Source organism: Polyodon spathula, chromosome 10, assembly GCF_017654505.1.
Source record: "Polyodon spathula isolate WHYD16114869_AA chromosome 10, ASM1765450v1, whole genome shotgun sequence".
NCBI classification, from domain to species: Eukaryota; Metazoa; Chordata; class Actinopteri; order Acipenseriformes; family Polyodontidae; genus Polyodon; species Polyodon spathula.
This window is the reverse complement of record NC_054543.1, coordinates 12176402-12190557: the sequence shown is the minus strand read 5'-3', so window position 1 is coordinate 12190557 and position 14156 is coordinate 12176402. Positions and strand designations below refer to the sequence as shown.

Here is a 14156-nt window from a genome sequence, read left to right as displayed (position 1 = left end):
TTTCATAAGCTTGGTAAACAAAAGTACCTCAAAATTAAATTTAACTGCTGATGTATTTAGATACATTTACTGTATATCCAATGAGGATGCGCACAGAAAAGATAGTCATGTTTCTGTAAATCCACTAGATGGTGCAATAAACATGCTAGTTTTCAATTTTTGTAATAAACTGGGTTTGATACAACAACCATAATATGTTTTTCAGATTCTTAATTTTAATGGTTCTTCTCTCTCTCTCTCTCTCTCTCTCTCTCTCTCTCTCTCTCTCTCTCTCTCTCTCTCTCTCTCTCTCTCTCTCTCTATATATATATATATATATATATATATATATATATATATATATATATAAAATAAAATTTGACTAAAACGTTTATCTGTAACTTCAGTATATAAAATAATAAGTACATACATTCTTCATACTGTACTAGCACTGTATGTAAACAAATTATCCTTATTTTATTATTGATATGGCTATAGATTCACACACACACACACACACACACACACACACAGAATGCTTCCGTCCAAACTCTCTTCACAGATGTTACTTTAATACTACAGTATTTATACCAAGCAGTGTAAACATTAGAACTAAAAAATCTGCCTTATTTGTAGCAATATGTTTGCTCTTTATAGTCAGCTGCCTGTGTTGTGCACAAAAAGCTGTCAAGATCCATAACTCATGACAACAAATGTAACCAACAGAAATTGTTATGTAGGTAGTATAAGTAGGGTATTATAGTTTAGCCTGACTAAGATAAGAATAACTGGGAGAAATAAATTGTCACCACACAAAAAAAAAGGAAAGATCTGAAATGAATATAAGGAATCTGATAGATTGGCCTAGTTTACATGAAATATTTACTCTTTTTTGCCTTCCTATGGCCAGTCTCAAATAATTAAAATCAAGCTGTTTCTTCATTCAGACAGTTAATAAACAGGTTTGCATTTGGAAGTCCTGTAGTCCTGTAGTTCTGAACAACATAAATTGACATGCTCCCTTGAGAAAGGTATATACAACATATTGAAACATTATGCAGCTGTCTCTTTGAGCTAAATACTGTGTGTGTGTGTGTGTGTGTGTGTGTGTGTGTGTGTATATATATATATATATTATATATATATAATGTACTGTGTTTTTTTTTCTGTTAGATCTGTTTTTCAAAAACAAGGCCATCAAAATGAACATTGCTGCAAGCTTCAGACATGCACAGTACACAAAGAGGCATGCACTCAACGTCTACCTGGAATCATGCAGTCCTTCTCTCCACTACACCACCTCAAATGAAGGCAACATCTCAGAGCTGTGGGACCTACTTGAGCTGAACTACAGTATGTGTTATGTCGGTTTTAAACATTTCAGTTCCCCGAGATGTCAAGTTGTATAAATGTGTATCGGTGTAAAACAAAAACTTTATTCAAAATAAATTGCACAAGAAAAAATAAAAGGTAACTAAAGATTTGAGAACTACTAGAAATGTCAACAGAAATAAAACTCCCCTATTCTTATATTTGACAAATGTTTCTTTGTACAGTATATTAAGAAATGTACCATTAAACCTATGATAAAAATATATATATAATTAATAAAAAACAGTATCCCCTCTTTTTTCTGTTCCTTGGTAGCTGTAAGTTTCAAGACATCATGTATAACTCAGTACCAGCTGCTCCAGGAACATGACTATTTGTCTAAAAATGTAGCAGTCAAGTTTCAGCTATACTTTTGGAGAACATAAAAAAAAAAACAACAGCCAAAATGGTTTCCAATCTTATAGTAGGTTGTGCATAAAAAGTACCAAAAAACTTCATATTGCAATGGGGAGAAAAAAAAAAAATCCTATAGCATTTTGTTGTCGTTTTAGTAACAACTGTAACAGTTTCTACAAACTACAAAGGGTTTAGTTGCAGGAAACTAACTGCTGAAACAGATAAAGAATAGGTTTTGTGACGATGAGCACAGTATTAGTTATTTTGATGCTGTTACCTACATTGAACGTTTTGTGCAGCTTTTAAGCTAGTATGCATGGCACAAAGCTTATGTAGGAAAATAAATAAACTCTACTGCAATAAATAGCTTGTTCATCTCGTTGACAATTTGCGGTTTAACACGCAGATGTCTGATGAAAAGAAAGAATATTCATGACACACCAGCTGCTAGGAACATGCAAACCCACACAGCAGAATTCACATCTTTCAGTCGAAAATTCGCAATGACCCTTTCTGATTGGCCAAACGTGAATCAAACAAGTACTTAGTCTCTCTCTCGGATTGGTTCTGTTAGATCAGAAGTTGTAAGCTGTTGTGCCTGCTGAACTTCCGAGGGGAGTTTTTGACCGACAGTATCCTCGTCTTGTATTAGCTGATGTAACACAACAAGAAACGGTAAAGGGAGGGGAAAGCGCACAACACCAGTTTAAGAGACAATCAAAACTCCCATTTCAGCCTCGCCAGTTGGGTGTGCCTGTTATGTTTCCTCGGGAACTATTTGACCGGGGAAAAAAAACACAGTACAGTATTTTTGGGTGTGGGTTGTTGTGCAAGTTTGTAGCTTTGCGTACTGGAAAATATTCTGATTTACACGAGTGAATTAGAGCATATATTGCATATCTGTTCAGTTACTAAGCTACTAAACAATACTAAATAATAATTTAATCTTGGCGTTTTTTATGTAGGCCAGCTGTAGTAGCATATTTAACCGTAACTTTAGCTGCTCAGCATTCTGTATGAAATAATTGATTTCACAATGAATTCCATAATTATAATTATTAATAAACTAAGACTGCTAATTTGTCTTTAAAGAGAACAAAAAAAAAAAAAAACTAATAACATAACCGCTTGTTTGCTACATTATTGCTCGCTTAGAAGGACCTTAAACTAATAAAGCAATACCATTGCCAGGCATTGTAAATATTTTATGGCTGGTTCAACAAAATATTTGAAACCAAATGACGCTGTTTATTGACGACTGTTTTCTCAGTAGGCCTGCTGCTATTGGTCTTTTTTAAGGTTTGAAAAGAAGGTATTGAAAGAGGTATTTTTGGATCGCATGTCCATAAATCTGCACCTTATCTATAACTAATACTCAATGAAAAACATCCTGTATCACACGTTCGATTTTCATATTCTTACAATGAGGAAGAAAAAAAAAAGATTAATAAAGTATTGGATGCAGTCCAGGTGTACCTGTATTGCTGTTTTTAACTACAAATTTATTAATTAACTTTAAAAAAAGGATCGGATCGCAAAACCGTACCTGTGTATATTTAACATCATTTTTGAGGAATGTGTTATAAGTGGGCTGTACAGTAGGCCAATAATTGTCTGCATGCATACTAGCCTCATGAACCTTTGAGCATTTATGACTGCTGTCTGCCAAAAAAAAAGACATCACATCAAAAGTCTTCATATACAAAACATGGTCCCTCAATAGTAAACCTGAATGGATTCATTCACTGTTTTACTCTCCAGTCTTCCATCTCAAATATACGACAGCATATTCATCATGCTAGAAGGGGTGTTTAAAACTGCCAATTGATTTGTACTTTTCACTGTCTGCATACATAGCCGGAAACAAACGCACACACGTAGCTAAGTCGAATAGTTTTAATAAAATTACCAGAAGCATCAAGTTGGCTAGTCAACAGTTGTTGTACATATTCTGTATTTCTATCAGTCATTGTAAGATACTTTGAGCTGAATGCCAATTAAAATCATACATTTATGGAAACAGAAGTGTTGTAAACATTTAAAAATGTGTTTATACAGGAAACTTTCTAGATTATGGTTCTTCTACTTCCATTACAAAATAACATTTGAAACAGTATTTCACACTCATCTATTTGCATGAAAGTGGTCATTAGCATTTTACTCTGAATTCAATTAATAATGCACAATCAACCACATAGGACAAAAGTATATTCCTTATATATATATAGTATATCTATTATATATATATATATATATATATATCTATATATCTATATATATAAACATTATATATATATATTTGTTTTTATATTATTATTTGCATCAAAGGAAAAAATGTTATAATGGCATTAAACTGAACAGGGGAAAAAAATAGATGACATGACAGTAGGTACATCTCACAAAATACTTAAATATTTACGATAAGTACAGTGCATTAAACATTCCCCAAATATGTGCCCTCCAAGTGAGTTATTTAAGGCATTCATAATTCATTTAGAAAGAAAACACTGGAAAATAACACTGTGTAACATTTTTTTTTTTTTTTCCCTGGGTAGTGTTATTTCCTAATTGCTTATGCCTCAAAAGTATAGAAAATGGCTATTATTCCCCACAAACTTTGCTTTTGTGACCAGGACAGGTACATTTCAAAATATCACTATTTCCAATGAGAAAACGGGCAAATTTGTGTCTTTTTGTTCACATAAAGTCAGAAAAAAACAACATGAATCCAAATTAACATGTATTTATACTAAAGTAATACAAAAATTACTACAAAAGATTTAGAAGTGAGTAGTTTTTCGAGATGCACGATTATACTGTAATTTACCTGTCCTGGTCACAAAAGCAAAGTCTGTGGGGAATAATAACCATTTTCTATACTTTTGAGGCATAAGCAATTAGGAAATAACACCCAGGAACAAAAATTGTGTTACAGAGTGTAATTGCACTGCAAAAGATTGAGCAACGGTAAGTAATTAAAAAAAAAAAAGTATTGTTTATTTTCAAATATTTTTTAATTTAAAATTCAAAGCTACAGTACACAAAATTGAACATATTACTACCACTACTAACAGCACTCCAGATAAGGGTTTGGGGCATTGGTTAATTTATGCACCAATTTAGACACTGCAAGTTAAATGCATTTTGGGTGAGCAAAATGCAACATTACCTTGAAGTTTTAGAACTTTTAATAAATACTGTACTTTAATGCGAACTTATAGAGCATGCATTAACTACAGCCTTACATTTTAATTGTAAGGATACTTTGAACTACTGTACAAAAACTGTACTTGCAACAAAATGTTTGTTTTTTCCAATGTGTAAAACACCCAGTACGGAGGTTATCTGGAGCACTGACTACTACCAATAATAACAGTCACAGATATTTTTCCAAAACTATGAAAATTGCTTTTGGATCTATGAAAACCGTGAGGGAAACTGTATCTAATGATCTGGTTGTTTTGGAGTTTAATAAGTGCTATGGTTAGACCTCAGCTGTTACCTGGAATCATTAAGACATCGATAAAGCATCCTGTTTTGCATTTAGTTTTAAGCAGAAATGCCAACCATGTATTATTTGGAGTCATCTGAAGTAATATTGTTTTCCAGGAATCCAACTCCTAAGGTTGGCACCTCTGATTAAGTTCAACACAAAAAAGTCCTGCCTCCAGCATGAAAACACCTCACTCTTTCCTTTCAGCTAACAAACACACTGCCCCCCCCCCTTCTGCAGTATGTTAAGCTTCTGTAATGTGCCATTCATTTCCATGGGAAACTGGCTCGCAACGTCACAAAGAAAGCAGGACCGGGAATGGATTAAAGTAGTAAGGCATTCGGCACAGTTTCCTGATTGATTTTGAACAAATCATTAGAAATCCTCCGGAATGGAACAGAAAGGACAGGTGCTCTTAATTCCCAGCCTGTTTCGTTTACTTAAAAACAAGTATGGCTAAATAAGGTCCCATTAAAAATCAATGGGAGTGGCAACCTTTATTCATTTGTATTTATTTTTCACTTTCCTCCAGCCATTTCCAAAAGCATCATTACTAATTGCACACTAACAGAGCTTAAATAACAGAGTTTACCGCTCCATCTCAAAGTGAGTGGCCAATGACTTGCAAATTATGTCCACTGGTCTGGTAGGACACATACAGTAGTGTCAGTCAATGGGCAGTATCTCATTGAAAGGCAAACACTGTAATATTGGATATCAAATCTGGTTTTCCACTCATGACCCTTTTATATATAAATAAAAAAAGTAGTACTAGAAGTAGCACCACAAAATAGAACATTTCAATAATATCCCTTGGTATGTATTGTAATGACAATACACCACATACACAGTGGATTAACTGCATGTTTATTCAAGGGTCCTGAACAAAATAATACTGCTTTTCAAGCTTTTCATGTAAACACTTGTTTACTCTAAACTACTGACAGTAGCTTGTTGAGTCTTTTTTTTGTATAGTACCAGATGAAAAAAGGATAAATAATCTATTTGAGCACACACATTTTTTGTTGTTGTTTTAAAATCTGGATAGGCCTGTCAGTTTAGATGCAATACTATGCTTTTAATAGACAGTGCAAGAGAGTACAGTAGCATTGAAATAATTGTTTTTTCTTATTACCTAATATTTGAACACTTCCTATAACTAATCTGGTTTATTGGTATTGTTTTCATTTTGCTGGGACCTATCTTGGAGGGTCAAAACCAGGTCAGGCTACAGCTACTGATCCCACCCATTTATTTTCTTTTTTGCATTTCTTTTTAATGCAGTTACAGTATTTCACTGTGAATTTACTTCTAATGGTCCGATTTCCTTAGCTGTAGCTTGGCAAACATGTTTGTTGTCCATGCCTACCACAACAGCCACTCAGTTTTGTTCTGCATTTAAGTTTGCCTTAGCTCTTTAGAGAGATAGCCTTCCAAATCCAATTTCAATTATGAGTAGATTTTCAGGAATATCTGCCTTTAGAGTCTGCTCATGCAGGACAATGTGTTCTCTCCCCCAACCAGATGGGTTCTGTTGCTGCATTACCAAAAAATATACATATATATACTGTATATAATAATAAAAGAAAAGTTTAAGCTTGGTATTAATTTTACAGAACAGTTATTAATGATTTCTTTTCATTTTACTAGGGGTGAACATTGCCGATTTCACAACAGAGCAACCCTCCCAAATAGCAACATTGTGACCGTTTTGTTTCCCGCTGTCTTCATGTCCCTCAGCCATTCCTCTGGATCCCTGTGCGCTGTACACGAGCCTGGATGACTTCGCGTGGCACTTTCTTGCAGTCCTTGGCCAGGCCCACGAAGCACATGAGGTTAATGAAGCAAGTGGTGAAGTTCAGTTTACAGCCAAACTCACTTGTGGCATAATCAAAAGGGAATGTGTGGTGGTAGTTGTGGAATCCTTCCCCTGAAACAAAGCAAACAGCAGTGTTATCTCTGGCTCAACAATGATACAGTGCTATCCCTGGTTAATTATTTTCCAGTACAAATATATTTTTAGATAATACGACAGTGATAAATCAGACAGTTATGGGAAGAGAAAAAAAAAAACAGAATTGCTTACTAAATGCTTATAAATATTTACTATGCTAATGATTTAAACAACTTCATTAAGATTTGTCATATACAGAATCAGTCCTGCTATAAGATACCAACATCCAACCACTTGCTTCACAGCTGGAAAATGCACTCCATTAAACTTAACACTGAAGGAGCAGTTCAAAAGATGAATAATCTATTTTTGTGCTTTACAGAGATAGGGATATATTATCACAAGAAGTAAACATACCAATGGCACTGAATGCGACGAATTTGTTCTCTCTTGGGTTGATGGTAGCATCGTACGGCCTGTTTCCCCACATGTGGGCGGCGCTATTCACCAGCCAAGTTGCGTTGAGAACCAGAGCATACCTCAGCAGCCCAGGAATAAAGTAACCAACCCACAGAGACTCTCCCCACAGGTACCAGGGCACCATCATGGGAACCATGAAGCACATGATCAGAATAGAGAGCTTGTAGTATCTGCAACAGACAGAAATCATGCTTTAAACTTGTGGAAAATGTCTGCGTTTATGCCCAGTTAAAGCTCTGAACTTCAGAACGAGCCAATTAAAAAAAAAAAAAAAAATAATATATATATATATATATATATATATATATATATATATATATATATATATATATATATATAAATAAATAGTTTGTTTCTTCATCTAGAATAGTCAGTTCACGAAACTTGATACCACAGATCCGGTCAGGATCGGTGTCTATTCTTAACTAAGAATTGACACGTTTGTGCACCAGATGATAAACTATTTAAATAAGCGGGTAGATTGTCATTTTTTTTTTTTTTTTTTTTTTTTTTTTTTTTTTTTACTCAGGTGGCTCATATTAACTGCACTGAATAAAAACTACTGTAAGCTTCCTTTGGGTCCACTGTGCTTAAATGGCAAGTCTTGAATTACTTAATTTAGTAAAGTCAAACAATTATGCTGTGATCACACCTTCTGGAATTACTTTCATATCGTCCCTTAAACTTGAAGGGACATTTCAATACAGCTTGATATGGGAAAGTGGAAAAATGTAGCCATTACCCTGCAATGCCAATTTGTGACCCAATGTGTCAGCAGTGTAGTATAACTGTAGTTATGAACAGCTCAGAGCCAAAATAGCCAACAGTTTGAGAACCCGCAATTAGTATTTCAGGAAATGAAGAGAGGGTTTTTATACCACGTTTCTCTAAAAAAACAAATAAATAAAATAAAACGAGACAGCCAAGTGTCTGAAAAGATATGGGTTAGGCAACAGTAGACAAAATAAAAGTTACAATAAAAAAAAAAAAAAAAAAAAAAAATTAGTAAAGTTTATAAGTGACAGAACCTACTTTCTTTGAAACATTACAACTTTATCAGCCTTCAGGTCTGCTAGTTCCAACTTCTTCCCCTTCTCAATCACATCTGGGTGCTTGCGCACTAGAAGCCAGCCAATATGACTGAAGAAAAACCCACGGAGGGCATTATGGGGGTCAGCATCAGTCTCAGAGAACTTGTGATGAACTCTGTGGTCCCGAGCCCACTCATAGATGTCATTCTAAAAAAGAATACGGAAGGAGATTACAAAGCGGGAAATTGTCACAGGTTTTGTATTTTCTATTGCTCTGGGTAATGTATAAATAACCATTAAATAAAAGGTCAGTGCATTGTTGGTGCATGTTGTAGCATATGCACAGTTGCAGTCTGTGTCAAATCTGATTATGGCCAATTCAAAAGCTTTGTTAATGACAACCAATCATTTGTTCCCTGTAATGGAAGCCTGATGCTTATGGACAAGTCAGTCATTCACAACTGTGTTTACTTATAGGATTTTTGGTGTTTTAATCAGTCACCGTTATCAAAATACTCTTAAACTGCTTACCTGAAAAGCCATGGAATTCGCAAAAGCCAGGAAGATCCGCAGAGGTAGTTTGGCCTTGTAGGACCTGTGACTCCAAAGACGGTGTGCCCCAGCTGTTATTCCCAAAGCACTAAACAAAAAGCATACAACAGCTGTGGGGGGAAAAAAAAAAGTAAATAAAAAAATAACAAAACAAAAAAATACTAATTTATATGAAACTATGTATGTATTAGCAACTTTTGATCAATATCTTTGTATATCCATTAATAACTTCCTCATCACATGTCAATTATACACCTGAATGTGCATTCTCAGAACAAACAAGCTAACATACACCCATACATTGCCGACCATGGCTGCAAATAAAAAATTAGTCTACCACAGCTTGAAAGTGTTGAAAAGCCCCCAGATTCTAACCCTCAATAAGTTCTGCTAAAGAATATCCTGAGCCAGGCTGCATCATAATTGAGATCAAGGGCTGACTCTATCCAGTTAACCCAGCTATGATTGGGATTCTGGTGCAACAGATTAGAGATTGTCCTGGTTGAGGGACATAACCCTAGTGTACCCAAACCTCAAAAATTAACTGCAAGATGTATGTGTAAGCTAAGGATGAGCTTTGGCCAACCCCAAATTACATACAAGGACTCAACTGGTAAGAATGTCTGGTTGTCAGAGACAACTGTAAATTGAATTTAAAAAAGTATATATAATGTATGTTTTGGCCCTATACTAGCAAGGCAGTCGTGCTAAACCGAGGTACTACAGCATATCATTAGACACCAATTTAAGTAGTCTATTTCTGGGCATCTCTGACTTCTAGTTCTGTACAAGGCTCACGGTGCTAGTTTTCATAGCCATAATAATTCAATTATTACAGGGCTTCCATAAAAGGGGTGCATCAGGAAATTTCGTCCAGGGTCTCAAACAGCCAAGTCAGACACTGAATAGCAAAACACTAAACCACCACTGCAGGACTGCTGACCTCAGCGTCACATGCAAAGTGACATGTTTAGTGAATGCACCAACGTGAACCATTCAAGTTCCAAGATACATTTAAAAAAGCCCAACCTGTCAGGCATTTGTGAAACAGAACTAAAACTGACAAGTGTTTTAGAACAGATTCTGAATGAAACACTGTTGCCAAGCAGTTTAGACTGAAGGGAAGGAGTCAGTAATTTCATTTCAGCTGTGTTCTCTGGAGTAAATTATTATTTGCAGCCACGTAAAGCATGGCACAGAATAGTAAAATCATGATTCCTGTCTGTCAGTCCACCCTTCTCACCAAACCACAAACCAAGTAGCTCATGGGGGTAAATCAGGTGGCAAGCAAGTTTGCATTGCAATACAATTCCTTCTACCAGAAGGAAAACCATTCCAAATGCTTCTAAAACTACTCTCAACGCTATATGGTGGAAGATTGCATCTCAATAACCATGAAGTATATTAAAGCGTTGGGATTTTTTTTTTTTTTTAAGATCAAAGAGTAATGCTTTTTGAAGAGTGGCAAAGATGTCTTATAACTGTATATATTCTAATTATGTGGTTGGCTGATATATCACAGCAACAGGAATTCAACCTTCCCCTGGAAATCTGATACAGGAGTTGTATGTTGGTGTCCGAGGACCTGAATGAAATATCCTTGTCTGCCACAGGGAGGGGTTAAAGGGATTACAGGTGCAGGCTGTAAAGGGTGTGCAGCACGCAAACCAGCAATTACAAGAAATATGACAAGCTGGGAAGCATGTGGCACATACACCTCTGCCAGCAAGTACAGCCCTGACTAGACTGGAACAAACAGACTGCAAGACATGAGGCTTCTATTTGTTCTATCATTTTTCTGACTGTAAAGTAAAATAGGGCATGTCAAACAATTAAATGTTGTTGCATTTGTACATTTCTTTATCAGGCACAGTACTTGTGATTTACAGTATTGCAGTATTATACTTTTATTAAAATACTGCAGTAGGTGTTTATGCTATGAATTGAAATCAAATGCCTATCAGAATTTACCAATTTGTAGGCTGCCATAGGCTGCAGAAGCGCCACTGGGACCTTCTATTGCCTAATTTCAACAAACCTGTTACTCAACTAGAACCTTCCTGACGTGAAGCAAAAAGGGTGGCTTGCTGTGGCCAATGCCCAGCAGTAGTCAGAACAATTCATGTTTATTCTCATAATTATCTATTGTCTTCTATGTTTATTGTCAAACATAAAAGATCCACTGTTCTTACACCACCTATAAATAAATCCGACTGCTTGCTGCGTTGAATTTCTTTTGGTCACATGAATCCTGGGTCATTACATCCAACAAATAAAAAGGGGTTTAATGCAACATGTATTGCAATGCATTTGTCATCAAATGCCTGATTTACACTAGCATGTTTTTGTTGTTTTAGGACAGCAAAAAAAGAAAAAAAAACTGCCCTTAGTAAAAAATACATATTGTACTGCATAGGAAGCTTTAACAGATTATGCAACATTTGTTGATTATTAAATCCACTAAACAAATACATTTGTAGTATCTCTTTCCAAGGCGTTTAATTAAACAGTAAAACATGTGTTTTCTGACTCGCACTGCGTGATGTCAGAGGTTCGCTGCTGTGCACACCAGCCAGCAGAGTGCGCTGCGCAACACCCTAACTACGCAGTATAAATATCTCTGAACAGCGGAAACGAAAACGTATGACAGTTCTGACTATGCTTTATCCCCACTTCTGATCAAACTACGCCATTAAAATGCATGTAAAGGCCATTTTGAATTACAGAATATAAAATGTTCTACGTTAAAAAAATAATAATAAAAAAAAAACGTATTATTTGTTTAAAAATAAAATAAACTAGTTGTACTCACTCCACGCCAAGGTTGAAGCAGACGTATAAGGTACAAGTGTAAGTCCGTACACGGCTCCTGAATGCAGCAAAATCATCAACACAACATTTCTCCATACTATTTGCTTTGGGGGTTTTGGACCTTCTTTTTCCTTATACGTTTCGTCAAACACATCCTCCACCGTAGACATCTCCGAAGCAACCACACCATTTCTGTGCACCGGGGAGCTTTTCTGTTGCGTTTCACCTTGAACTTCAGTCATTTTGAACAGTATTCTTTTTTTATATATGTATAAATGTATATATAAGAACTGAAAAATATAGCAGACATTGTTATTATTATTATTTTTTTTTAATTACACACCACGCCAGGAAAAGGAAAACGGTACAGAAACAGGAAAAAAAAACCGGAGAAAACATACTTCTTAAAAAAAAAAAAAAAAAAAAAAAAAACGCATTATATTTTATTTGTAACTGCCGTTTTTATTTGATAAAATACTTATACATAAAATATAGAAACATTCGGAGCTTACCTTGATGCTACTGTGAAGTGCGAAAATTAAACAAGTGTTCTTTCTTCGCCTTCTCAGAAACTAGAGTTAACTATGACCAATAAAGCCTTCTTTCTTGGCTATTTATGCTCCCAAAATCAATGAGATGACGCTTATACCTAGTGCTTCTGGTGTAGTTTTGGGAGGAGGTTATAAAGACGAATAGAATTTGTTGTCACCTTATTCCGCTGCGCCCATTGGTCCACTGTTATCTGCTGTTCACATTTTACACTGTAATCTTGTTCACCATTAACACGAGTTCTCATACGTTTGTTTTGCACAATCAAAGCTGTCTGTTTATTGCTATAATTGAATAACGTAATTTGCTGTTAAAATAGATTGTGATATGGAATACTTATACAGCGTGTGATTATTTTTTTTCATCGGTGCTTAAACTTGAAAGAGTCAATGCCCTGAAGTAACTCACATAACCAAATGCGGGTGTCCTGAATATTCTTCAATCCTACAGCGTCGGTCAAGTGAAATTGCAAACAGTACTGTAGTGTACTGTACATTGATGCTTTAACACATATAATTCTACTTGTTCGTAAGCATTTCATAATGTATACATATGCAGTATACATTTATCCATTGTGAAATTATGATGGCATACACATTAAAGCTTATTAACCAAGTTTAACACTGTAGAGTAAGGAATTCATTTAACTTAAATTCCATATCTAAATAAAGTGTTTGTATATTCTGTTTTAAGGTATACAATTTCACAAACAAAGGGCATATGGAAGGGGGGGGGGGTGGGGTGGAGATGGGGGGGGGGGGGGGGGGGGGGGGGGGTAGAGGGAGGGGTAGGGTTTTCGTTAGTATTAGTTTGGGGTAAGGGGGGGGGTTAGGATTTTTAGTCGGGGGTTGGTAGTGGGGTATAGTGGGACTTGTCTGACAGTCAGAGACTTAACCACATCACAAATAGGTGTTTAGTAGAGATCTATTATGGAGTAGGAAAGTAGTTAAACTTCGTATAATGTGGTGTTATGAACGCACTACGATTTCTAGATTATGTCCACATACTGGTATCCACCAAAGCATAAACTGAATCACAACATATGCCCTTGCCTTTATAGTTCCTCAGAGAAGATTATATACTTATTTTTTAAGTTTCAGCGAAAGCATACTTATTAGTTTAAGATTCAGGAAAGCATAGAGAATATTTTAAGTATGCACATTAGTGTACATGAAGCCCAGTCTATTTCATATATTTTCACTGCAACGTCTATTACAGCATGGACCAATAGAATGATTGGCACTCAATTAATTATATTTGCAGGATGATTATCTTTTTTGGGAAACCGTTATACTCAGTGAAGAAGGGATCTGAGTTAGGGTTAAATGATATATACCTTGAATTTAAAAAAAAAAAACAGGTTAAAAAAAAACTGCTTTGAAGATAAGCGAAGGAGAATGGAGGCATATCACAAGTAAAGGTTTTGATATACCTGCATTCAACTGCAGGTCATTTTAAACTGCCAGTTACAAAAATATCTATTTTGTAAGCTTGGCAAAACAGGCATTAAAAGAGTTAATGTTCTTGAAATGAAACCGCGAGGAGCACTAAAGGACAAGGATAGTTCTTTGGACCAGTTGAAAAGCACACAAAAAAGCAATTACACAGTATAGGCAGCACAATGCAAAACCACTCTGCT

General features: G+C 35.5%; 1 protein-coding gene across 1 annotated transcript; it reads right to left on the bottom strand.

The window, feature by feature from the left end:
* Positions 1–6051: 6051 nt before the first annotated feature.
* LOC121321840 (acyl-CoA desaturase-like) lies at positions 6052–12604 on the bottom strand. The gene is made up of 6 exons (XM_041261106.1): positions 12481–12604; positions 11970–12258; positions 9137–9267; positions 8607–8812; positions 7512–7744; positions 6052–7130 (listed from the first exon to the last, which is right to left on the bottom strand). Exons 2-6 carry the CDS (start codon positions 12208–12210, stop codon positions 6937–6939), a joined length of 1005 nt encoding a protein of 334 aa, XP_041117040.1. The 5' UTR covers positions 12211–12258; positions 12481–12604; the 3' UTR covers positions 6052–6936.
* Between the last annotated feature and the right edge of the window lie 1552 nt (positions 12605–14156).

Bases quoted from the DNA above. Each gene is read 5' to 3' on its own strand.
- LOC121321840 (XM_041261106.1), bottom strand. From the start codon at position 12,210: ATGACTGAAGTTCAAGGTGAAACGCAACAGAAAAGCTCCCCGGTGCAC. The intron at 9,268-11,969 runs GTGAGTACAACT...TTCCCCCCACAG, and splicing joins TGCTTCAACCTTGGCGTGGA to CTGTTGTATGCTTTTTGTTT. The intron at 7,131-7,511 runs GTATGTTTACTT...GCTTTGTTTCAG, and splicing joins CGTCGCATTCAGTGCCATTG to GGGAAGGATTCCACAACTAC.